Below are 26,224 nucleotides of genomic sequence, written 5' to 3'. Positions count from 1 at the left end.
TGATCTCTTCTTTGTTGTTTACCTCATTAAGCTTGACCCAGTTGAAGGACTTCAGTGGATGAGAAGGCTGGGGGACACACTTCTTCCTGAGTGGGATATCACTGCTGGGGCAGGGGTCTGGAGGGAGAGGCAGGCCCATGCTGAAGCAAGGTGGGGCACCAGGGGGAGTGGGAGGCCCACCAGGTGGAAGAGGTGGTGGTGGCGGTGGGGGGCAGCAGGCGAAAGGTAGAGGGGGCGGGGGTGGAGGCAGGTCACTGGTTGTCATCGAGGAAGACAAGGTAAGTGGACCCCCAGGGGGTGGTGGGGAAGATACAGGTCCTGTCTGTGGGGAAACAGAAAAATAAAAAGGACAAATTCATCAGCAATGATGCCTTTCAGGTCCCCACCACACTATTCCTCTCCTTATTCTTCATCTATAGGAGACCCCAATCCTGCTCTCACCTCCCACACACATTTTGCCCTCCCCCATTTCCTCTCTGTGACCCAAACATCCAACACACACATCACAAATACAGACACACACACATAGGTAAAACACATATACATGACACTGGAAAAAGTCACAGTTATCACAATGCAACAGCAAGAATAATGCATACAGTTGTGTAGGCTATTGCCTGCACAGGGGCATCCAGCTGCACGGGTTGGGGGTGGGGGCAAAATAGTACCTGCACTATGCGTTCTACTTCCTGGGACAAGGAAAGGGGAAATGCTCTTTTCACCCAGGGGATAAAGCATTTTTTTTCTAATTAACGCAAAAGTAGCCACCCTTATAGCCTCAGAGATCTACTCCGTCCTGACCCAGGGTCCTCCTCTCACTTCTTCATCATGGGATCCTTGGCCCTTCCTCACACCTGCTCTTCCCACAACATCCTGAAGTCCTCAGCTCAATATGTAAAAGGAGAGGAGGATGTCTACATACTGAGATTTCACTGAGTTGGGCCACCAGCTCTGCCACTTGTCCTCGAGCCTGGCGCAGCTCCTGGGACTCTCGGGCCAGTTTGTCCTTCATCTTGTTCAGTGTCCGCATCATCTCTTCCTTCTCCAATGTCTTTGTCTCACATTCTCGCTCCTTTCTCTCCAGCCTGCTCACCAGCTCCATGTGTTCTGGGATGGGGGTGGAACCAGAGAGGAAATGGAAGAGAGAATATGCATATGTGTGTGTCTGCCTCTAACAGCTCCTGGGCTGGGCAGGGAAGAGTTTCAGTGGAGCGTGCAGTGGCTTTAGGCAGAGCCCCTTACCTTTCCGGAACTTTTCTGCCTGATCTCGCCACTGTTTCACTTCATTCTCATTGATGAGCCTGGTGGGGAGTACAGGGAAGGGTCTGTTGACTGTTGGCTCACAAGTTCCCAGAAGACATACCATCTTCCTATTCCCCACACTGGTTCCCTGATCTCCAGTCTGTCCAGCCACATCAAGGAAGCTAGGATTTTGAATCTCCAGATGTTTCTCCAGGTCCCCAGCTTTCCCAGTTCTCATGTGTCTCTCCATGGATTGTGAAAACTGAAAGGCCCCTTAGATAACTTATGATTCAACCACTTCATGATACAGTTTAAGCTCTTGAGACCAGATATGAAGACAATAGCTTGACTAATGGTAGAACTGGGACTAAATCTCAGGCTTCCTTTAGTTTTCTAATGACTTGTATCTCTTTGTAAAAATAATTTTTTTGCACTGAGATAGATAAAAATGTTAGCCTTACCATGCTCCAGACTTCCAAAGACCAATGTGTAAGAACAAGAGAAATTGCCCATCCCAGCAACACAGGATGTATACGCTGAGGGTGAAGAGGGATATATCGAAATCACAGATGCTCCTCACTCATGTCAAATTCTTGTAATGGGGGTTAAAGCTATTACCTGGACACCAAAGTGTAGTAGAGGTGAGATACCAATAATCATTTTTTTTGTAACTCTGAAAATATGAAAATCATGAATCTTGGCTTTCTTCACCAGATCAAGATCTAAGAGGGGGAAGAGTATGAAAAGGGACATAATTTGTGAAGAGATGTCTTTGGAAAAAGCCATTGCTGTCTTTCTTGGGGGTGCTACCTCCTTCACCACCATCCGGTGGCTTTTTTGGACCCACTCAGAGAGTTTGGGCTCACATTCCCTGACTTTGGGAGGGAGGTATGGTAGACTTGGGTATGACTTGGTGCCAGGCAGGTCCAAAGAATGAGGAAACATTAACCAGGAGAGTGGTGCTTTGCTGGGACCAGCCAGCACTCCTAGAGTTTTTTGGTACAGAGATTGCATGAGGGTTCCTCAAGGACCAAATGTGAGCATCATGGGGAAACTGGGCTGATGTCATTTTAAGTCCTGTCCAAGATGTCCATATAGCAGAAAATTGGATATTTCAACACTGTGCCATTGTGCATTGGATTGCCAGTGAATCAGGAGGTGACTGAAGGGATGGTACCAACCAGCCCCAGGGGGCAAAAAGAAAGAAACAAAAAACCTTAAATGGCCAGTGACCAGGGTTTTATAGAGAGGCATGCAGCAAAGAAGTAGAAGATCCAGAAATAATTCATGTCTTTACCCATGTTCTAAGGCCAGAGAATAGAAAGCCTGTTCACTTAGTTACCTGATCAAGAAAGACCTTGTGCCCTTCTGCTTCCTGCCCCCACACTGCCTTATCGGGGTTAGAAACTAGTTAGCTAACAGAAAAGTGGTGTGTGGAAAGGGTTATTAGAAGAGAAACAGAGAAAGAAAGCCAATCATCACACAGATCCTTTCCACTGCAGCTTCCAGCCCCAGCTGGAAGGAAGAGAGAGGAAGAGAGAGGTTTAAGGCTAAAGGCTAAATCAAATCTAGAATTCACATGGTTCTTCACATCTGGGACCAGTTCTTCTAGGTGCAGATTGGAGACTATATTGGTGGCTTAAAATGATCTTAGGACTTCCACTGCCCAAGAAGAAGCAAAAACTTTATTGGAGCTGAGGCATTTTAATCCCCTGGCAGAGGAAAAGCTTCCCCCACTAAATAGTGTAAAGAATTAATAGAAAACAAAAACAAAAATAAGAATAAAGCTACATTTTGATTACTTTGCTAGTTGCATTTGTCCAGCATACCAGGTAGGATTAACCACATCAATATCCAACTACTTGTACAAAAGAAAACAGTAGCATGAATAGTTCAAAAATCATTTTCCACCTGGCCTTGGAATGTGATATAATGAATCCTTGAGAGCCGGTTTATCTCTTTAAAGGGCAACTGGCTCAGACTTTCATTTACAGCAGCATTATCTACAGTAGCCAAGATATAGAAGCAGCCCAGGTCCATCGATTGATGAACGGATAAAGATGTGAGATATATATGTATATGTATGCACACACATATTCCATTGTACAACTTAGCCATAAAATGAATGAAATCTTCCCATTTGCAATGACATGGATGGAGGTAGACAGTATCATGCTAAGGAAATAAGTCAGAGAAAGACAAATACCAGATGATTTCACTCATATATGAAATTTAAAAAACAAAGCAAATGAGCAAAAGGTAAAACAGAGAGTTAAGAGAGACTCTTAACTATAGAGTACAAACTGATGGTTACCAGAGGGGAGATGGGTGGGCGAATGTGTGAAACAGGTGATGGGGATTAAGGAGTGCACCTGTCACTCCTCACCTGTCTCACCTGTCATGAGAAGCACCAGGTGATGTATGGAAGTGTTGAATCACTACATTGCACACCTGAAACGAATATTACACTGCAGGTTAACTGGAAATTAAAATAAACACTTGAAAAAAGAAAGTAAAAGTTTAAAATTAAAAAAACTGTGTTAACAGATGTGAATCTGTCATTAATTGATGTGACTTTAAACTTGGTTCTCTGTGTTTATCTATACACAGCGTCAAAGATAAGCCAGATGACCTTAGGCTCTGACATCCTTGTCCAATAGCCTTAGTTAAATTGCCATGCTCTTAGTGGTCAGCAAACTTTCTCTAAAGGATCAGAATAAATATTTTAGGTTTTGTATACCAGGTACAGTCTCTGTCACATATTCTTGTTTGTTTTTAAAAACTTTTAAAATGTAAAAACCATTCTTAGCTCATGGGTCATACTGAAGGAAGCAGGAGGATTGGAGTTAGCCCATAGACCATAGTTAATATGGTTGTTTATTAAAAACTTTTAATGTTTATTAATTTTTGAAAGACAGACAGAGACAGACACAGAGTACAAGTGGGGGATGGGCAGGCAGAGAAGGAGACACAGAATCTGAGGCAGGCTCCAAGCTCCACGCTGTCAGCACAGGGCCCAACGTGGGATTCAAACCCACAAGCCATGAGATCATGACCTCAGCCGAAGCTGGACGCTTAACTAACTGAGCCACCCAGGCGCCCCATAGTTTATATGTTTAAATTCTTCCTCTATCCACTCCATGCAATGGATCATTAAAAGTTGAGCACACCCCTTATAAATCTGTGCTGTTCAATGTGATAGTCTAACCATGTCATATGGCTATCCGAATTTAATTAAACCAAAATAAAAATTTTAATTCAGTTCCTCAGCCACACTATCCACATGACAAGTGCTCAGTGGCCATGTTTGGACAGTGCAGATATAGAACATTTCCATTATCTCAGAGAGTTCTGTTGGACAATGCTGCTTAAGGAGCATTTGGAGGTATGTGGTTTGAGAGAGGGAGTAGAGGTTTCACTGGTGAGACTCCAAGCAGGAGAGAGATGGGGAAGGAGGAGGAAGACAGGTAGGAGCTGGTCACTGCTCACATGTTGACGATGTTCTTGACGTTGAAGTTCTCCAAGGGAGCCAGGTCAGGGTCCACACCCCTCTCATCCTGGAGGACAATCTGCTGAAGGATGCGGTCCAGGAGCTGCCACTGCTGGAAGTAGCCACCATTCCGCTTGTCTGAGGAACAATAGGCATCGTATCTTTACTGAGCCTGGGAGCTCCCCTGAGGCCAGGCCCCAGAGTCACTGCCTGGGCCCGGGCTGGTGAGGCATGCCCTCTCCCTCCCTTGGCAAGCTCCCAGTCTGCTGGGGGAGGCACTGATGCTGCTGATGCTGATGATGGAGACTCACAAATCTGGTCGTTTCTTGATGATCTGCAACTGACTATAAAAGTGTCAATGCTCTAGACATATTTTTCTACTCCCTGAAGTGCTACCTGGCTGCCTTCCTTCCCTGTAGGTACCCTGAGTAGCCTATGCCTTGGGAATGCAAATTGCCTTTTACATTATCTAAAAAAGCACCTTTCAGAAAGTAAATCTGCTCCAAAATATTACCTGCTAAATAATGAAGTCTCCAGGGAAATTTAAAAAAAGAAAAGGTTTTAGGATTATCTGTGCTGTTGTTCTACAGTGAAAGATGAATGGAAACTAATTACAGGCATGCACTGAGAGACAGAGTGGGTTGGAACAGTGCTAATGGAATCCAGGCAGATTTCTTGGTGAAGGTGACCCTGAACTATGAAGGCAAAGGCTTACACGTGGTGCCTGATCTCACAGGGCCCCACTCACATCCCCTGTCATCATGATCTGGTGGGACATGGCCTTTCTTTTCATGCGCTAGCCACAAGCCTCTCTTCCTCAGTTCTTGAGCCCAAGTACTTTGTCTCAACTGACCACCAAGGGAGATCAACCAGCATGATCCTGACCTCAAAGTCAAACCACAAGCTTACGAGTTAGAAGGTCATGTCTGCAAAGCCCCATTTGGAGGCAAAAGAGACCCTCTGCATTGCCCATGGAACACCACACACAAAAACTCGTGAGAAGTTGGGTTTCTCAGGGATTTCCTATGTCTTCCACAAAGATCTCTCAACTGAGCTTTGGACAATGGATAGCTCCCTGGTCTAGGCCACTGTGGCCATTTTCCTTTCTATCACTTCACTGCCACAGGAATTGCAAAGTGGTATAGTTTTATATTGGTCTTTCACCCAGGAAAGCAGGGTAAAGCCAGGTCACTGGCTCAGAGAAGTAGAACATGTTTCATCTAAAGCCATGACCCCAAAGAAACAAAAATTCTGTCATATGTACAGACTCACCCAGCCTCAAGTTCATACACCGTGGATCGGATATAATAATGTACACTCCTTAAATCATTTTGAGGCTTAGAGACACTGTGCCAGAGAACCTCGCATCACACATGGCCCAGAGGTAGCACATAGTAAGCTGTAGTTATTGCCACCATCACCATGAATACCAATGCCAGCATCATCAGCACTGGAGAGTCAGCCTAGATCATGAAGTTTGGCCACGCTAGCCTTCCAAATATTCAATTTTGTGAAGAGCTTAAATACCAAATGGTACAGTTATAGCTCATTTCAAATTTCATGCTGGGGTGGCTATTAGTGATTGTGTGTGATTTATTAAGTCACTGTGCACCCCTGGATCTTAAGAGCTTATCATCTGCTAAGCTTAGATGCTGACATTCGATATTTGTAAAGAGAAGCAGGGACAAGTGTGATAAAGTGGAGCTCACAACGCCTAGATGGAGGAGCTGATAAAACCCTGAAAAACAGGCATGCTCAATGCATATCTGTGTTACTCCCCCAACCACAAAACTTCTTTTTTGGAGCTCCCCAAAAGGACTGACCGCTCACCTGCCGTCAGCTAACAGCCAGAGCTATTTGATTTTGCAACGATCAAGCTACTGCTTGCTAGACCAGGACGTTAGCATTGCTCAGGGTCAAGATCCCAGCATCTCCCCTGGGTGACAGAGGATGTCCTGACCTCAAAGACGGAGGCAAGAGAAAGGGCCTGAGTCCTGTGGCCAAGTCTCCCAGGGGCATGTGCGGAGGGAGACCCAGGCAGACTCACCAAGCCAAAGAGGTCCTGACACCCTGTCTCAACCTGTCCCCGGCCAAGGCTCAGGCCGGCTGAGGAAGTGGCAAGTGTGGGCTACTCACAGGGCATCTGCAGGCAGTGGTGCAGGACAGACAGCAAGCAGGGATAGGCCTCCGTGTGCTTTAGCTTCTTGTGGATCAGCTCGAACATTTGAGAAGCACTCTTGGTGTCGATGTGGACCTGAGGGAGTGGAGGGGAACAGTGAATGGGGAGGGGGTAAGCAGCAGAAGAGGGGAGAAAACCCTGCTTCTATCCACTGCACCCCATTCCCCAGGACAATGCTCCTTCTCCTGCTTCTGGCCCAGGCTTAAAAAGAGAGGCATAGAGAGGTGCCTGAAGGCTCAGGTGTCCAACTCTTGATTTTGGCTCAAGTCATGATCTCACGGTTCATGGGTTCAAGCCCCCTGTCAGACTCTGTGCTGGTAGCATGGAGCCTACTTGGGATTGTCTCCCCCCCCCCCCAGCTCCCCTTCTCTCAAAAATAAATAAACTTAAAAAAAATAGAGAGACTGTGGTACCTGGGTCCTACTTCTGGAGCCCAGCAGTGTGTTGGTTAAGCAGCTCAGTTGGTTAAGTGTCCCACTTTGGCTCAGGTCACGATCTCATGGTTTGTGAGTTCGAGCCCTGTGTCAGGCTCTGTGCTGACAGCTCAGAGCCTGGAGCCTGCTTCAGATTCTGTGTCTCCCTCTCTCTCTGCTCACTCCTGCTCTCTCTCTCTCTCTTTCTCAAAAATAAATAAATATTAAAGAGAAAGAGAGAGAGAGAGAGAGAGATTCAGAGAAAAGGAGGACAAGATGTCCTAATTATATGAAGCAGGATTTCTCAACCTCAGCACTATTGGCACCTTGAACTGGATCATTCTTTGTTGTAGGGAGCTGTCCTGTTCCCTGTAGGCTGTTCTGCAACATTCTTGGCCAAAACCAATCAAATGCCAGTGGCATCCACCTCACACCAGTCGCGATAACGAAAAATGTCTCCAGACGTTGCCAATGTCCACAGGGGGAGGAGGGAGCAAAGTCACTCCTGGCTGAGAACTATTAGTTAAACTAAGAGAAATGGGCATACACAACTCAAGAACCATGTAGAATAGCTGCACACAACTGGGGTTCAGATCCAAGATCTACTCTCTCACTGTGTGGCAGCAGGCAAGCTAATCTCAGTCTGCTTATCTGTGAATCAGGGCTTTTGTGACAATATAACGGGATGGGGCCTGGTGACTGCTGCACCACCAGAAGTAGGTTTCTATTTGGGTAGAGCTTTTCTAATACATTATTTAAGCAGCCAAACTGTGTATTTTCAGGATTACTGAGGCCTAAATAAAAAGTCAATTTGGTTGGTGAAGCATGATCTGGTTAGTGATGGGGAAAGGTGACTCAGGGAAGTCGCTGGAAGGCAGGGAGAAAAGCCCAGGAGAGGCATTTGAGACTAATCATACGTAGGAACTGGCTCTCTTTCCTTTGGGGGTTGCGATCTCCCAGCAGGGGAGATGCCCTACCAGGTGAGGCCCCACAGAGCCAACACACTGCTGGGCTCCAGAAGTAGGACTTAGCCATGGGGACCACTCACCAGGGAAGCCAGCCAACACTGGACCTATCACAGCACAGGATCCAGAGAAGATGCTTGTGGGGTCATCTGGGACCCCCCACCCTGCAGTCACCCCATCCCTTCAGGCTCCTCACCATGTCAAACCTCCTGGCTAGTTCCAAGTCATCCTCATTCCGGACCATCTCGAAGAAGTCTAAATGCCTAGATAGGATGGGGGGATAGAGAGACTAGATATTACCTCCATGACATCCGTGGTTGAGGGTTAAGTCCCATTGAGCCCCCAACCAAGTAAATCTGAAAGCTTCATTCAGTGAGGACAAGGAAAAACCAGACAGAAGCCACCTTTCTGTAGGCCAACACTCTCCTCTTTAATAGAATCCCATGTCCCTTCCTCAGGGAGGCCAGCCCAGGGTCCCATTACCCTAGGATCAATCTTGCTCAGTTTGGGCACTATTGACATCTGCAGCTAGATTATCCTTGGTTGTGGGAAGCTTAGTTGTGAGATGTAGAAGGTTCAACAGCATTTCTGATCTCTACCCCCTAGACGCCAGTAGCAGCCCTCACCTTCAAAAATGTCTCCAGGCATAGCCAAATGTCCTCTGGGAGTAAAATTGCCCCTAGTCAAGGACCACTGCCCTGCCATCACCAGTGTTCTCATACTGTCCCTATGAGCTCTCAAAGCCAAACTCTCTCATTTTCTACCCCAACCACTCCCTAACTCCAATTCAAAAGGATCTATCCTGTTTCCCTTAAGACCCAGGACAACAAAATAGTCTATATCAATGGGACAGAACCAGAGGGGACAGAGTTCACTGGGAACATATAGGAATTTAATTGCACCCTTTCATCAACAAGGACCTTTATCTGGAATTTTATTTGGGCTGGGGCATTTCCTTGCTAAGCAGGAGTGCTCTACAGGATGTTTAGCACTCCTGGTTTCCAACAGCCAATACCAGTTAGTATCTCCCAACCAGCCAGTCTTAAAACCAAAGAACACCCCCACATTTCCAAATGCCCCCTTGGAAGGAGGTACTGCCATGGTTGAGGACTACTGGGTTCACCTGCCTATAACATAAGAGCTGAGAAAGAGGGTCAGCAAAGAGAGGAGGCAGGGACACAGGTAGGATCTGGGGCAAGGAGGTGGGATTGCTGTCCACCTCCTCCCCCCCCCCCAACAGAGCTGATTCTGCATTGATACTGGGTATGGCAGGGGGTCTCCAGTGGGAAGGTCAGCCTCCTTGAAAGTCCTGATCATCCCCAACTGAGGTACTGTTCCCATACATCTGCAGTGGGGACAGGTGGCTGAGCCTTACTTGTCCAGGATGGCATTCTCGTGCTGCCGGAGTTTGTCAATCACAGGCTGGATTCCCAGCATCAGGAACTCGTACCGTAGATGTAGGCGGAACTCCAGATTATCCTGGGGGTCCCCAAGGGAGGAACAGACTCATCAGCTTGTGTCTCTTCAACAAAAGTCCCCAGTGGCCCCCTCATCACTACTCCAGTCATCATCCCACACCACCTGCAACAACCCATCTGGAACTACTTCTAGTCCCAGAGTTTCAAGAAAGGGCGGGAGGAGACACCTTTGACCTTGTTATTTACTCCCATTAGGTTTCCTGCTTCACTTCTGTAAATCTCTTACCAATTTTCTCAGCCTTTGGCATCAAAGAGCATCACTGTAGAGTGATGTAGAATATAAACTCTGACATCAGATAAATCTTGGTTTAAATCCCTGCTCTGACACTCACTAGTTTTGTGACTTTGGGAGAGCTTTAGTTTCCTCATCTTTAAAATGGGAATGATACTACTTACCTACAGGGGTGATATTCATTAAAAATTACCTAATGAAGTATGGTCACCAACTAATCAGAACAAATGTTAGTCATAATAGCTAGTATTGACCAAGGTGATATCAGCATCTTAGGGACAGATTATTCCCCCAACCCACCTCACCTAACTCAGCTCATCAGGACTGGATGCAAGAAAAGCATGCTAGCAAAAAAGAGGGAAAAGTAGAGATCATTAAATTGCCCCTTTTTGTCCTTCAACAAACTGACTTTGATCGGTGTATCTGATCCCCTTAGCATTTGGGGAGTTCACCTGCTTTTCAAGGTCTTCTTCAACTGTTGCTGTTTTTATGGCCTGAGAATCCCATTCTGACCCCAAAGGAAGGAAAATCAGGAGCCATGCCCCCTAAAAGAAGGTGCCAGAGGGCATGAGAAGCCAACTCGGAAATGAGTCCAGAAGTAGGTCTTTAGAAAGCTCTAGAAAGAAGAACCAACACTTGCCCTCCTTCCATAAATGAGAAGCCAGCATCAGCCAGCCAAGCTTGAGGTTTGTCCAGACTACACATAATGCATGATGTTACCCATGTAAGAATCTCCCTAAGAACCCCTCATGACAGTAAGGTACATGACAAGCTATTCTTTCTCAGCCCCAAGTGAAGGAGGCAAGAGTTGATAAAGATAATCTGAAGACAATGCTGATAGTAGAAACCACACCAACCAGCGGTCTTGGCCCCTTTTCTCTGCCACTTGTCCAGGAGGCACTTGCACATACTACCCCGGGATCCAGAAAGTCCACAAACAGTAAGGGCAAGAGATGCCTCACCTCTCCAGCTCCAGCATTGAGGACAGCGTTGATGAAGGACATGATGGCTGTTTTCAGATTCACTTCATCCCGGTACCGGCCCAAACTTCGGTCTAGCTCATTCAGCAGTGTCTGGATGGAAAGGCAGGACCAAAGAGGAAAGGCAAGTTCAGGATCTTATAAGTCCTGCCTCTGCATGTGCGCCCCCGCCATTCTAGCTGCCTAGCATACCCCCTACACTCTCTCTACCCCATCTATCCAGCTTACCTCGGACCTTCCCAAAAGCTCAGCTTTTCCAAGAACCATCCTTTGCCTCTCCACACCTCTGTCTCAGTTCTGCCTTGCCTCCTCTCTACTCACCTCCGTGACTTAGTTTATATTGTGGGGGCAGTGCCGAAGTGCTGCCTTGGCACTTTACAGCTGTTACAGCTCTAGCTGTTTATGGTTCATAAATCTTCCTGCCCAGCTTCGTGACAGCACGGACACTGCCTTTTACCTCTTCGGCATCTTCTGCAAAAGGTCAGGGCCCAATTTCTGCACAAAGTAGGTGCTTAAAAATGTTTGATGACAGAATAAACAAATAGCCTATACTGGTAGATAAACCATGGAGTTTGTACTACAGTGACATTTCAGATCTGTTGATACTTAGTCTACATAAGACACTTTATACTTACTATCTCATTACTTTTCTGGGGCAGGCCAGGGAGAAGAAAAAAGCATGGCATGAGCTTCTAGCATTCTTCCTGGGGTGCCCACAGTAAGCACTGGCCCAGGCAGAGGACCTAAAATCTTAGCCCCCGCAACTGCATTCGGTTCAACTTTGATGAGCCCCTATGATTAGCCAGGTACGGGGCTCAGAGATGTAGAGCCACAGACCAATAGTCCAGCCTCAAAGAACCCAAAGTCCAGTGAGGAGTCCATTTTCTCAGCCAAACCTATATCTCTTAGGGGCCCTTAAGTCTTTCTAAGGAAGCCCCCACTAGGGGCTAGCCCCTCACCTGAAAGCGTGTCCGCTCAGCTGCATACACCTGGTAGTGTAGCATGGCCTGAAGCACCTTCTTGTGGCCTCCGGGCACCAAGCACACAGCACCCAGGATCTCCAGCACGGCCACCTTGGTCTTGCTGTTCTCTGTGCGCAGGCTCTGTGCAATGGTGCTGATGGCTTCCGGCTGCGCCAGCACATGTGCCCGCCCCTGGGAGTTGTTCATCAGAGCCTTGATGCAACCGATGAGGGAGGTGTGGATGCGACTTTCACAAGTAGCGTGATCCATGCTCCGGAGGAAATTCAGCAGACAAGTCAAACCCTCCAGTTCAATGAAGCGTGTCACAAACCTGTCCAGGCCAGAGCCATCAGCACAACCGATATACCAAATTTGCATATTATTCTGTAACATTTGCCAATAGTTACCCTGTTAACCTGCGACCACGGTTGTCCTACCTACAGTAGCCACTTGGTTCATTTATAGAGTTTTCCTAAAGCACTGAAATCCTATCACCCTCACAGCAGACTCATGCCTTATTTGCACCTTAAATACCATGAATTTGCAGGTCATTAACTGACAGTTGCATAGCTACGATGGGGTATACGTGAAGGGAATGACCGTAGTAATTATCACTGTAATTATCATAGCTGTTAAACCTGAAAATTCATCTCCAGTGAGGATGGGAATTAACACAAATACAGTCAGAAGACAAAGAGGACTTCCAGATGGGGGTGGGTGGGGGATGCATCAGAGTCACTGAGTCACAGGACCAAGGCTAAGAAAGGTGCTCTTCAAGAGATCCTTAAGAAAATAGCTAAGTTATCTTGAATGGTAACAGAAAGCATTAAAAACCATTTAGTTCAGGGGTTCTTAATCTGGAGTCTGTGTCCTCCTAAGGGGTCTATGGCTAACATGCAGGGGTCTATGAACTTGGATGGAGGAAAAAAAAAGTTAGACTTTTATTTTTGGTAACCTCTATGTGAAATGTACCATTTCCTTTGCTGATGAATGTAGGCAATACACTGTGGCTATTATCAGAATCTGTGACTTTGTCACTCAAAGAAATCAGCTATTTTCATACCAAATTATAATTGTTATAAGTATCAGCACTTCGAAATTATGGTAGCTGCTAGTTCTTGCTCTTGAAGGCATAAAGCAGCACATATATTGCTACCTCACAAATGTTTAATATTTAGTTAACTGTGTTTCCATTTAATTGGTTTATTTTTAATCTTATCTATTTTTATCTACTTTATTATTTAAAAACATCATTCGGATAAGCAGTCATTAGGTTTCATCCAGTGCCAGAGCCATTCATGGCACACGTGTGCACACGCACACATACATAAGAGGCTTTGAACACTTGATTTAGTGGAAGAATAATGATCTAAGGAAAGGTCATAAATGGAACTGAGGGAGACGTTTTATCTAATTAATATGTTTGATCCCAAGTGTATTTGTTGTACTTCCATATTATTATATAGATATGCCTACAAAATAGAATATACTCTCAAAATAAGTTGTTAAAATGGGTATATTTGTTTCTATTATATGTTTTCTGTATACCACGGAATTTCCACCATGACTGTGTGTAACTTAATCAGAATTTTATTAAAGGAAAGAAAAATAAATTGAGGTGGAAGACAAACCTGGAAGCCTTCTCTCAACCCCTCTCCTTCCCGATGTCCTCATCCTTCCTGCGTCCCCTTCCCATACCAGCCTCCCACCCACACCTGAGCAGCCAGAAAGATTAAGGCACTCCCATTCTCCTGAGGCTTTAGTTTCAGGCTCCGGAAGTAGGAAGCTCAGCCCAGACCACTCACTCACTCACTCACTCACTCACTCACTCACTGAGGCAGACCCACTGGTAAACATTTAACACCTGGCTCTCTGAAGAAAGGAAGAAAAGACCCGATTGTAGTGTTTTCCAATTTCCATGGTATAAATACTGCTAACATAGCTGATTTCAAAGATATCTATGTGACATCTTTGAATGTGGAGTTGGGAAGTTGGAAAGAGATGCCTGCCTTCCAAGAGATGTTTATTGTACTGTTGGCCCTTGAATAACACGGGTTTGAACGGTATAGGTCCACTTCTACAGGAATTTTTTCCAACAAACACAGTACAATACTATAAATGTATTTTCCTTAAGATTTTCTTAACATTTTCTTCTCTCTAGCTTACCTTATTATAAGAATACTGTATATAATACATATAACTTATAAATATGTGTTGATCAACTGTTTATGTTATTGGTAAGGCTGCTGGTCAATGGTAGACTGTTAGTAGTTGAGTTTGGTGAGAGTCAAAAGTTATATGTGGATTTTTGACTGTGTGGGAGTCAGCGCCCCTAATACCTGCCTTGTTCAGGGTCAACAGTATTTCCAGAACTATGCTTATACAATGGGTATAAACTCAAGAGTAAATACAAGAGTAAAGAGCATACATAAAACTAAACTGTAGTAAGATCACTGGGTAATTACAGAGTAATAAGTTTCAAGTACTTAATTACTTTTGTTTTTGATATTATTTATTTAGTTGTAAGTTTATATGTTATATTCTAACTATAGTTACGTTTAACAAACAGCTTGCAAAACTGCTGAAAATTTAACAGTCAGCTCCCACAAGCAGGTGCAAGCCAGCTCCCAGGCACAAAGAGAATCTATGGCTCTTTGCCCACTTTGGACCTTTACACAGTGTGGTCCTGGAAAGGGGAAGGGTCCTTCTTCTTAGCATTTGAGAAATCATTCCCTTTTCCTGGACTGTATCACACCTCCTCTACATGGCGGATTCTTGTCCACAGACACCGCATCTCCCCCTAGGTTGGGGCACTCATGCGCAGAGCTCTTTCTTCTATACCTTGTCCATAAGGCCACCACCCTATGTCCCATTCTGTTTTTCCAAGACAAAAAAGCACTAAGTTTCTGCTCAGATAGCTCTTCAGGACCTAAGTTTTATGCCACATTCACATGCTCTTTGCCCTGGCTCCCCGCATGCCTGTCCTCTGGCAGCATCCCAGCTCCTCAGAGGGAGGAAGAGTGGGAGGTTGCAAGTACAGCTGAGTGGGGGGAACTCTAGGCGATGCCCAGGGGTGGAGCCTGTAAGGGGACTGAGTTGGGAGCAGAGCATTGGGTGAAGCTTCAGGAAATTGAGGGGAACCACCAAGGGAAGGGAACCACCAAAGGAAGTAGGAAGAGGAAACACAATGGGTCACCTCATGGGCTGTGTCCGGAGAGCCGTCTTCAGGTCTTCCACAACTTGGTTCCTCATCTCTGTCTCCTCCTCATCAAAAGCGTACAGACTCTGCATCTGAGGCAGGTGGAGGGGGGCAGAGGTCCTGCTGGGCTGCCTGAGCCCCAGCTCCCTGAACCACTGCCCCCCCCCACACCCAGGTGTGACACAGGAGCCACCCTCGCCTCAGGAAGGGCAGGGCCTCCAGGAATGGTTCATTCACTAAGAACACCAGACTCTGAGAAGAGCCAAGCTACAGTCCTAGACTTCACTTTCCTCATCTGTGAGATGGGGACAATTATTGGCTCAGCTTGTTTCCCAAGACTGTGTGAAATACAAATGGTTAATAGATGTTTTTGTTTTAATGTTTATTTATTTTGAGAGAAAGAGAGAGAGAGAGAGAGTGTGTGTGTGTGTGTGTGTGAGAGAGAGAGAGAGACAGAGGAGGGAGGGGGAGAGAGAGAGAGAATCCCAAGCAGTCTCTGTGCTCTCAGCACAGAGCCTGATGTGGGGCTCGATCACACAAACCATGAGATCATGACCTGAGCTGAAACCAAGAGTCATACACTTAACCGACTGAGCCATCCTGGCACCCTGGTTAATGGGTGTTTAAATGGTTGGGGGACTCTAGAGTCACACAAGAGAGGGAGGGATTATGATAAAATCTCGGGAATAACTGGAAAGCTGCTGATCCTCAGTGAGTGGGGTGTGAAGTGCAGGGAGAAAACTGGGAAGATCACTCTCCACCATAGCTTTTCCAGGGGGAGTCCAGGGCAAGGGAGGAGCCATTACTCACCGCAGCCATGGAGTTGATGCGGTCGATGTAATAGTCAGGCCAGCTGGTCGCCAGCTTGTTGGGGTCCTCCTGTTCCTGGAACAAGAAGAAAGACTGTCTGACCAACTGGCAAGACAGGCCCATGGCCTGAGTTCCTGAGTTTCATTCCCTGTCAGCAGATTCATTTTTCAGTGCTACCTAGATGCAGAGAAGTTTGGGGAAGTTACAAAATCTCTCCAGGCTTCCATTTCTTCCTTGGTAGAGTGCAGATAATGAACACTGAATGGAGTGACCAGCCAAAGACATGGGCATAAACCACACAGGTGTATATACTTTCAATGAACACTATGTATGTGTGTGTGTGTGTGTGTATGTATTACATACATATACTACATATGCATTACATATGTAGTATATACATATACATAATTAAAAATACATTCTTTTTTTCTTATATTGGTTCTCTTTTTAAATTTGATCTTTTAATTTTTTTAACATTTATTTATTTTTGAGAGACAGAGCATGAGCAGGGGAGGGGCAGATAAAGAGGGAGACACAGAATCCAAAGCAGGCTCCAGGTTCTGAGCTGTCAGCACAGAGCCCAACGTGAGGCTCAAACTCATAAACCATGAGATCATGACCTGAGCCGAAGTCGGACACTTAACCAACTGAGCCACCCGTGTGCCCCTATCTCTTTTTAATAAAATATAATTTTATGTCTGTTGAACTGAATAAAAATCTATGCTTATAGCTTGTACATCTGGGTTTTCAAATTTTACAGTTCTAATAAGATCATTCTTACTGTATTTTACAAAAGTATTGGTTTGTGACAGTTTGGAAATTTAAAAACTTGGTCTTTCTCTGAGATCATTGGAGAAGCACAGATACAAAGCATTTGGTGCAGTGCCTGGCACATGGTAGGTGCTAAGTAAATAGCAAGTTTAGGAAAAGAAGGAAAGAGGTTTCCAAGGCCCTGGGTTTGGGAGAGACTCAGGAAGGGTCAGTGTAGCTGTGAGGCAGAACCCAGGGCAGAGGCCTTTGGCCCAGCCCTCAGGTTCCAAGGGAAAGCCTCAACTCCTCCCCAAGGATGGGCAAGAACAATGAAAGCTAAATAAATATTAATGCTCATTGAAAATCTAGCCCTCTCCTCTATCCAAAGAATCTGCTTCTGGGCATTACACACACCCTGCTCCTTCCTATCCCCATCCCATTTGGACATTCCCCCTCACCTGCCTTCTGCTAATTCCCTGCTTTCAAATCTGCACCAAAACTTACCTCCTCCTCCAAAACCTCTCTGATATACCACCTGTCTGCCAGCTGACCTGGACTTTACCCTGCATCCTCAGCTACATCTCCTCAGGCTTTACAATTTTCTCTCATGAAATCCAAGTTACAGACCAGTGAGAAAGCTGCTTTGATTTGGTCTTTGTGACTTCACACGGCTATGTGTTAACTCTTCATGCCTGAAGCCCCGAAATTCTATCTTCTGACCTTGGGGAGGGGATCACAGAAACAAAAACAAATGTACCATAAAAACATACTTTCTTGCCTTTGCCAGCTCATCATGTAACCCTTCCATATGCATTAAATGAACGCCTACTACATGCCAATCACTGTACTGAGCCCTTAAAGTACTGAGCAAAATGTCAGTCCCTGCCCTCCATACGTCAGTCTAGTGCCAGAGGCAGAGTGATAAATGCTCTATGGTAGAACTGTCTATAGTGGGTCGTGGAAACCCAGGTTGGGGACATCTAACACAGAAGGCTCATGAAGGGGACTCTAAAAGGACAGAGTTATTAAAGATTACTAAACCTAGGGCAGGTGGGGAGGGTATTACAGACAGAGGAAGTGTCACTTCAGGGGTGTGTGAAAGTGTGGGGGAAGATTACTTGTAATTTGGTTTGGAAGGCAGAACAAGAGGTCCTTACATTTCGGTAATTTTTTTTTTATTCTAGTTGTGTAAGAGATCAACTGACAGGAACTTCATGGTAAATCAATTTGGAGAGTGGAGAAGCACCAGACATGATTAGCTACTCCTGAAGTTAATTTTCTCCTCCATCCCTCCTTCCCTCCCATGACTTGAGCTTTTTTAAGACCTTCTTTCTCACAATGAGATTCCTGGACACAGCATATGGTATTGTCCAAGTGCCTAATAAATATGCATCAAGTATACTAGACTGCTGTGTGCACAGCCTCTACATCTTGCCACAGGCTCTTGGACTCCAGCCAGTCTGGATTTTAGCAATGGTGCAACCACTGGCCATAACTGGCTGGGACCTTTGGGCAAGTCCACTGCCTCCCTAGGCTGTCCCTTCTTCATACGCAGCCTCCCTAGGCTGTCCTTTCTTCATATGCAGAAGAAAGGACTAGACTGAATTGTTTCTGACCTCCTTTCAATTCCAGGATGGTGTAGCATTCTAATTCCTCCAATTTTATAAGGTCATGGAGCCTCAGATGGGACAAATATCGTGGGCAAGAGAATAAGAGCCATGAACAAATGGGCTCAAGGAACACGAAGGGGCAATAGCTCAGAACTGCCCTAGACCTGCCTGTTTTCTCCCAGGAGAGAGCAGGTCTGTGCTTCAGGTACAGGAATAACTGGGTCCTAACTCCCAAATTCCTATACTCTGACATCAAAGGAACAACTGCAAGTCTGAAAAATGGGAGGGTGGAGGGGAGATGAAGAAGATGGGCCAAGAAAAACAGAATGAAAGAAAAAGACTAAAATAGAAAGGGGGCAAGAGGGATAAAGAGAGAAAGAGACGAGCAAGAGAGAGAAATGGAGGAAGACCAAGAGAGAAAAAAGCACCACTGCTGGGAAGCAGAGGGGAGGAGATAAGAGCTAAAGAAGCCAGACTGGAGCCTGGCACTCCTTACTCAGGAGACCAATGGCATCTTTTAGTGAAGGAGAAGAGAGCAAGGAGAGGGTGGGGGAGAATGGGGACTGATGTGTGACCCTGTGAGGCTGAGCCTGGGACAGGGGGGGGGGGGCAAAGATCCAGAAGAGGCCACCCTCACCTCCAACTCAGTCCTTACAACAGAGTGTCCCTCGGGTATGGCACAAGGCAGCACGCCCTCCAAGTGGGCGTGGGAAGGGAGTAATATTGTCATCTCTGAGACTGTCATCTCCTTGACCCAGCCCCACTCCTGGAGCCCAGTAGGCACCTGCATCAAGGGTTTTTAACGGAATCCCATTTCCCTGAGTATAAGCTCCATAAGAGCAGGGAATTTTTTATCCTGATTTATTCATGGTTGTTCCTCCAACACCTAGAATGGTGCCGGGGTATAATATCTGTTGAATGAGCGAGCAAAGCATGGGGGCAAGAGCTGCCCCATGCTGGGGACCCTGATGTGGCAGCAGAAGGGGTCAGCCATGGCACCTTCTTCTTGCTGCAGTAGATCTGCCATTTCTTCTCCGGAGGCAGTGCGAACACAGCCTCCCGGTTTTTGTCTGTGAGATCCAATTCATCCTGAAAAGACAAGAGAGAGGTCTGAGATGGCTGACATTAGAATATGCAGTGCTACAGGAAATCGCAATTCCCCCCAAACCTATCCCTCAGCCTACTACCTTCCTCCAGAGAACAGCAAAAGTATGATAGGGCAATTCTTCTGCTAGAATTGTAGCCCTACCCCATTCCCATTCCCTTGCACCCAACCAAGGCTGGGTTGCTTCTATCCACACTTCCCTTACTTCCTGTCCACTCCCACTTGTCTCTACAAATATGTCCTCCTCCTCCAGGCCCCCTGCTCCCTGCCCATCTCCTTTATGCATTGCTCTGCTTGCTCCTAACCCTCTTGCCCCAGGTCTCTGGTCTTCCTTCTCTTGTCCTTCTTAAACTTGTCAACATCATAAGTCAAAGCCTGACAAAGAAAGCAGTCAGTCTACATGTCTGGGTTTTGCCCCTATCCTGCAAATCTCTCAGACCTTTGAGTTTCTCCCCCAGAAATTCTCTGGCTCTCCAAACTTCAGCATGGTCCCAGCACAGGCTGAGGAGAGCTGGTGATGACAAGAAGCTGACCAATTCTCCTGGCAGTAAGGCTTTGCCATGGCCAGGGAGGCACTGATCTGCTTCCTGTGGACATGTGCCTATCAGAGGCAGCCCGTCCACCCACATAAGGCTGGGAGCTCTGCCAGGCTAGCCCACACTTTTTAAGAAGTAGAATTGGGTAGTTTCTGATGTCATCAAATTTGGGTGATGCCATCCAATTCTATAGGTACTTCAGAGGGACACCATAGATTTGGTTGTGCTAGAGGGCCTCTAAAAAGCTCTCTTATTGAAGATTTTTCTCCTGTGATTCATGAGCTATGCCAAAGCTCATCAAAGAAACAGTTAATGGTCCATGGGGAACATAGTGTGCTTTTCAACTCAATTATTGTGAGGTTTTTTTTTAATCAAAAGCAATTCTTGCATTAAGACAATAAAGCACACTATTAATAATCTTTATACTTTCAAAAATGATAAATAGTGAAAGTAATATCTAAGAAGGTATGAGAGTCTAAAATATCAAAAATCTCTTTCCCCTATACTTTTACTCAAGGGAGACAATTGAAGACTTTCCTTTCTACAGATCAGAACTGTGCAATAGAATTATAATGTGAGCCACATGTATTTTTTAAATTTTCTAGTCACAGTAAAGATAAAGAAGTAAAAGGTGAAGTTAAATTTTAATTATAATTCATTTAATCCAAAATATCTAAAATATAATCATTTCAACATGTAATTAATAGAAAATGATCAGTGAGTTTGAAAAAAAAAAGAACATAAAGTATCTAAGTTATCAAAATCTGGTGTGTATTTCATTATTCTAGATCCTCTCAGTTCAGACCAGCCACATCTCAAGTACGTAGCAGCCCCAAGTGACCAGTGGCTGCCATCTTGGGCAGCACATGCAAAGAAATTTGAGACAATGTCCATCAGTTCACCTGCCTTTGGAACTAAAGACTCTGGCAGATCTAATGCTAAACAAAGGTTCTTCCCTAGAATTATTCTCGACATATCCCAGTAACATCCGTCAAGATTCCCAGAGTCCTGCTTAAAGTTTCTGGTGAATTTCCTTTCCATGGTCAGAATCAGAAATCAAAGAAAAAGTAAAGATATGTGCACCTTAAACGTCCCAGTGTAAACTGCATTTCTTCTTTTGCTTACACAGTGACCACCCACCCCATGGACCTGGTCTAATCTACCCAGGCTCATGGTCAGCCTCTTCCAGCGATCCTTTCATGGCCATTCCCAGGTAAGACCACCTCTCCCTTCCTGAACTTCAGAACAGTTACATTCAGCCTTGGATTCCAGTTATTTATACACCTGTCTTCTTTCGCCAGTGGTCTCTGTAATTAAATCAATGGATATTTCTTGGCGATCTGGCTCAGCCCAGATAGCCTATGACTGACTACAGACCATTCATTCCTTATTGAATCTCCCCTGGTTTCTGCAATGACAGCCACACTCTCTGGCAATCCCTCCTGCTTTGCTCTATGTTCGTCTTGGGCTCCCTTGATGACTTGTCTTCTCTCCTGCCATCAAACATTGAATTCCCTCAGGGTACCATCCTGGATCCTGGGGTCTCCTTCCTATATGCTTCCCCAGGTGATGACTTCTCAGTCATTCCCAAGGACTGTTACTACCCTAAACTCTCTTAAACAGTCCACTAGTCTCCTGAGCTCCAGCCCCTGGGACCCAACTGCCTCCTGTGCCTATTTTGATGTCCCTCAAGCACCTCATGCATTTATGTAGTGTCACTACATGTCACGCACTGTTCTTAGTGCTTAATGTTTACTCATTAACTTACACCAACCCATTTTACAGATGTGGAAAATTGATGCACAGAGTTCATCATCCCAGTCCCCTAAACTTGAGTTTCCTCTGGCATCTCCTGTCCTTTACAGGGCCCCAACATCCACCCAGTTCCTCATGTCAGAAACTTGGGTGTTCCCTGATTCCTACTCACTCCCCAAGCCCAACAAGTGCTATTATATTTCCTCCGAAATAGCTCTTTATCCTCACTGATGACACTTTAGTCTAAACCACCATTCTCCCTAGCTTGAATTGCATCAATGCCCTCCTAATGGTCTGCCCATATAACCTTTCCTCAACAGAGTACTCTGGTCTTTTAGAAGGCCATCCTGCCTCAGTGGCTTTCTAACACCTTTAGGATTGAATCTGAAATCCTGTTATTCAGAATCCTATTATAAGGACCAAGCTCCTTTCTGACTGGAGATTCTCACATATGCTGCTTCTTCTGTTGGGGATGACCCTCTGTCATTGCTCTGCAACTCCCATTCACTTCTCTAGCCATCACTCTGCTTTCAGATCTCAGTGTAACGGTCATTGCTTCAGGGGACCATCGTGACCCCCTGTTGAGAATTAAACTCCCTACTAGACATTGCCGTGGGCCCATGAACATTCCCCTTCTAAACAGTCACCACACTTGCCATTACTATTCAAGATCAGTCTGCCCCATTTTTTTTGGAGGCAGGGACTGTACCTGCTGGTTCATCACTAAATCCTTGGGGCCTTCATAGGGCCCAGCACACAGCAGGCTCTCAAGGAACATTTTTCATTTGTTTGCTCAATGCTAGTCTCAATGCTAGCTCAGCACTCAAAACTGGTTCAACGCTAGTTTGCTCAGTTTGTTGCTGATGCTAGCCTCCTTGCAGACAAGACTTGGATGACTCATCTTTGCTTTTGTCAAAGTACTTTGTAAGGAGTCCTGCCCGCTGAAGATGCTCAATAAATACTTGCTGAATAAAAGGGCCAAAGAAATGAACATCTCTCATCCCATCCTTCTATCAAAATTCATGTGCTCTGTTCAGGAAAATGCCCCTGCTGTGATAATGTAAGAAATATATTTATCTTTGTTCCAGTTTATAGCATAAAGTTCCCAAATCCCCTTGGAATTTTATGAGTGATACAACTGATATGAACATCTTTTGTTCCTAACACAGAACTCCTAAATCCCTTGGAATTTCCTGGGTGGCAGGGACCTCTGTTTTTCTAGTGGAGCAACTCTTGATGGGACCCTAAAGACCTTCAAGGGGATGGTCACCAGAAAGATCAAGCCTTGATTAGAAACCTATAATTTTCGGCCCCACTTCTCAAACTCTGGAGAGAGAAGGGAGACTGAAGGCAAAGTTAGAAACCTATCAGACCTACATGACGAAACCACCATTAAAGCTTCTAAATGATGAGGCTCAGAGGGCCTCTGGGCTGGTGACCACATTCGCATGCTAGAGGGATAGTGCACTCAAACTCTACAAAGACAGATGCACATGTGCTCCAGACAGGAGCCTTACCCTCCTTACCCTTCTGGTCCTTACCTGATATAACCCCTCCATCTGGCTATTCATCTGTATTCTTCATAATATCCTTTATAATCAACTGGTAGTAGTAAGTGAAGTGTTTCCCTGCATTTTGTGAGCCCTTCTAGCAAATTATAGAACCTGAGGAGAGCATCATGGGAACTTCCAACTTATAGCCAAGTCCCTCAGAAGTGTGGGTAACATGGGGATCTATTAATTATAACTGGTGTCTGGGTGGGGGGCTGTCTGGTGGATCTGAGCCCTTCATCTGTGAGGTCTGTGTTAACTCTGGGTAGTTAGCATCAGCATGGAGTTAAGTTGTAGACACCAGTTGGTGTCCACAATGAGTTAGGGAATTGCCTGGTGTGGAAAACCCACACATTTGGTGTCAGCAGTATTCTGAGTTAAAAAAACAAAAACAAAAGCAAAAACAGATCTTAGTAGTACTAACACTGATCGGATTCCAAATGTCATTCTATTCTAGTAAACGCTTTGTTCTTTCCCATCTATGCTCCATCCTGAGGAAAGCCATACATGAGGACAACAATGAGTTTCCTTGACTCTGATCTGATGAGGAGGGTGGATAACTTTTTCATGTAACCTGCATATTCTTATCTTATAGTGGTCCAGTTATTTGAAGACCTAGATTGCCTTAATCAGATACACCTATTATCAAATCCAATTATGAAATCCCACTTCAAATAACATAGCATTGTTTCTCTACTGGCTTGACTACTGGCCAACCACAAGAATGAATGACCAAGAGCTAATGGTAGATGAGCATGTGTTTATTGCTCTCTGACAGGGTTCAGGCCTGAGTCTTGGACATGGCTCCTGCATCCCTAATCTTGGCATCTCCTTGGCTTTATCTCACCACTGGACCTCCAAGAAGAGGAATCATGCTTCTTTTCCTGTTCTGTCTCTTTGAGGTCAGAATATAAATTTTCGCAAACCCATTTCGTGAGTGGTTCACCCAAAGGTGTACTGCTGCTCTAGTCTGAACGGGTACCACAGAGTCAGAAAGAGCTACCACTAGTGTGAAAGACAGAGCCTCCACCTGCCATAGGCCAGACATGGGTTAGAATCACCTAGCCCCGAACCAGGTCTGAACCGGGTGCAAGATAGGCATCACTAACTTCATATTTCTAGTCAACCATCCCCTGCTTTGAGGGGGATCCCCTGCTTTATCCCACTCTGTCCCTTGTTCCTGTATCTGAGTTTAAAGGATCTCAGGGAAGTTTCAGAGACCAAGAGAGAGAAAGGTGTCAAGTGTTCTGGTATTCTTTGAAGCTCCTCACTGCCTTATTTCACAAAACCCTGGACCTGCTCCTTTCATGGTAGCCTAACTGCTGTACCATGAGGTCTAGAATCCCTTGGAGATACGAGGTAGGTCCATTCTTCCAGGGACATAGTTCACGGTATCCACACTAGGCAGTGACTCGTTTCTCCCTAGCTGAGGTGTCCTAGGGGGACCACCCCAACCCCAAGCAGAGTTTCATAGTTAGAGATCCCAGCACATGGGCCCCCACCCTCTGTCCGCTCCAGAGTGCCCCTCTCCATTGTAAACACCCTCCCTTCCCTGTCCCCTCACTGACCACCAGCTCTGCAAAGCGGACGTTAAGCTCCTCTGGGTTCGGGATAGGACTTGAGAACTCCATGTACTGCAGAGGGTGGTTGTCCCGGAGGTTGATCTCAGGGAGGCCGCTGCCCCCAAAGCAGCACAGGAAGCCCAGGCCATGGCGACTCCTCTTGCGGGGGGCCATGGTCACTACAGGCCAGGGATATAGTCAGCAGGCAGATGCCCTAGGTCCTCATCGTGATCTGGGTAGGAGAACAGACACCACAAAGTGGTCAGGTAACAGCAGCCAGGTAGGCAGGGACAGTGATCGCTGTGCCACCACAACTTCTTTGCCCAACTGTTAGAAGCCCTCAACCCAATAACCAAGCCTTCCTCCCTTCTCTCAGAGCTTCTTTCTGTTCCCTCCAGCTCCTTCCACCTGGAGGCATTTCCTCCCCACCATGGTCTCCAGTGTTTTCTGCCACAAACACTTTCAGATTCTCCTTCCGTGCCCCCAGAGAACAGAGAAGGGCTGTAGTCACAGAACACAAATTCTGCCCTCTATGTGATTGTGCAGATGGGTATCCTATTCCCTGTCCTTTGGCAGAGCCATTTTTAGCAGAGCTCATTCACTCACTAGATTCATTTTAAGGTGTTCAGATTCCTGGTTTAAAGGTTTCATCCAGTGGGGAGGGAAAGGTTCAAGAAGGCTGGCAAGGGAGAAAGAAAGCTAATTATATGGCATGGCTCCTGGGGAGTAGGGGGTAGAAGGCTTAAGAGACTTGTGGGGTTTTCTGCCCAGTCTGTTGTACCCAGTCATGTTTTAATAAATGTGAAATATCAACAGGGCATGGGTTCATCCATCTATCCAGAAGGAGAGGGAACCTGGGGGACTCAGGGAGTAAGGAAACGAGGCTGATCATCAGAAAGGTGTTCAGCCGATACTGAAGGAAATCTGGCCAGATCTGTTTTCCATACCAACCAAGAATAGAAGACACCACTTTGGGCAGAAACCCAAACTTATAAACAACCAACAGTGGAGCGGTGTTTGTAACAGAAAGGGTTAAGTCTTTACCCTGCCACTGGGAAAGCCTAGTGCATAGGCGCCCCAGCTTGAGGAGAAACACTGGCCCTAGTCATTGATGCCATATAGCTTCCAGATAGATTAAGCCTAGCTAGCTGCACATAGGGTTCCCAAAAGGGTTAAAACCACCCTTGACCACTACTGGTTCCTCAACACGCTTTCAGATAACGTGGATGGGTTCAGGAGAGCTTACCCACCACACTGCTGTCCAGCCATGTTCTCATCCAGTATTTGTATATCTTTTTTTTTTTTAATATAAAAAGGAGTCTGCCTTTTTTCCTATTGTTATTACAGGTCTGGGGGCAGGATTTGTTTACAAAATATACATAACACAAAGTTTATCATTTTTACCA

The 26,224-nt window shown here is 45.7% G+C and overlaps 1 protein-coding gene across 7 annotated transcripts in view; it reads right to left on the bottom strand.

Annotated features, from left to right (window-relative positions):
* Positions 1 to 26,224, bottom strand: part of DAAM2 (dishevelled associated activator of morphogenesis 2) — a 119,533-nt gene that overhangs the window by 29,186 nt on the left and 64,123 nt on the right. For all 7 annotated transcript variants that reach the window (XM_043591313.1, XM_043591319.1, XM_043591312.1 and 4 more), the window contains 13 exons: positions 24,825 to 25,050; positions 19,310 to 19,399; positions 15,951 to 16,025; positions 15,138 to 15,232; positions 11,939 to 12,272; positions 10,962 to 11,072; positions 9,665 to 9,768; positions 8,486 to 8,552; positions 6,869 to 6,986; positions 4,732 to 4,870; positions 1,243 to 1,301; positions 923 to 1,107; positions 23 to 322 (listed from right to left, as the gene is read on the bottom strand). In XM_043591313.1, coding sequence (XP_043447248.1) covers positions 23 to 322; positions 923 to 1,107; positions 1,243 to 1,301; positions 4,732 to 4,870; positions 6,869 to 6,986; positions 8,486 to 8,552; positions 9,665 to 9,768; positions 10,962 to 11,072; positions 11,939 to 12,272; positions 15,138 to 15,232; positions 15,951 to 16,025; positions 19,310 to 19,399; positions 24,825 to 24,992 — 1,845 coding nt within the window. In that variant the 5' untranslated portion in view covers positions 24,993 to 25,050. The remainder of the gene's footprint in view (positions 1 to 22; positions 323 to 922; positions 1,108 to 1,242; positions 1,302 to 4,731; positions 4,871 to 6,868; positions 6,987 to 8,485; positions 8,553 to 9,664; positions 9,769 to 10,961; positions 11,073 to 11,938; positions 12,273 to 15,137; positions 15,233 to 15,950; positions 16,026 to 19,309; positions 19,400 to 24,824; positions 25,051 to 26,224) is intronic.

Source organism: Prionailurus bengalensis, chromosome B2 (genome assembly GCF_016509475.1).
Source record: "Prionailurus bengalensis isolate Pbe53 chromosome B2, Fcat_Pben_1.1_paternal_pri, whole genome shotgun sequence".
NCBI lineage: Eukaryota > Metazoa > Chordata > Mammalia > Carnivora > Felidae > Prionailurus > Prionailurus bengalensis.
This window is presented reverse-complemented; position numbering and strand designations above follow the sequence as displayed.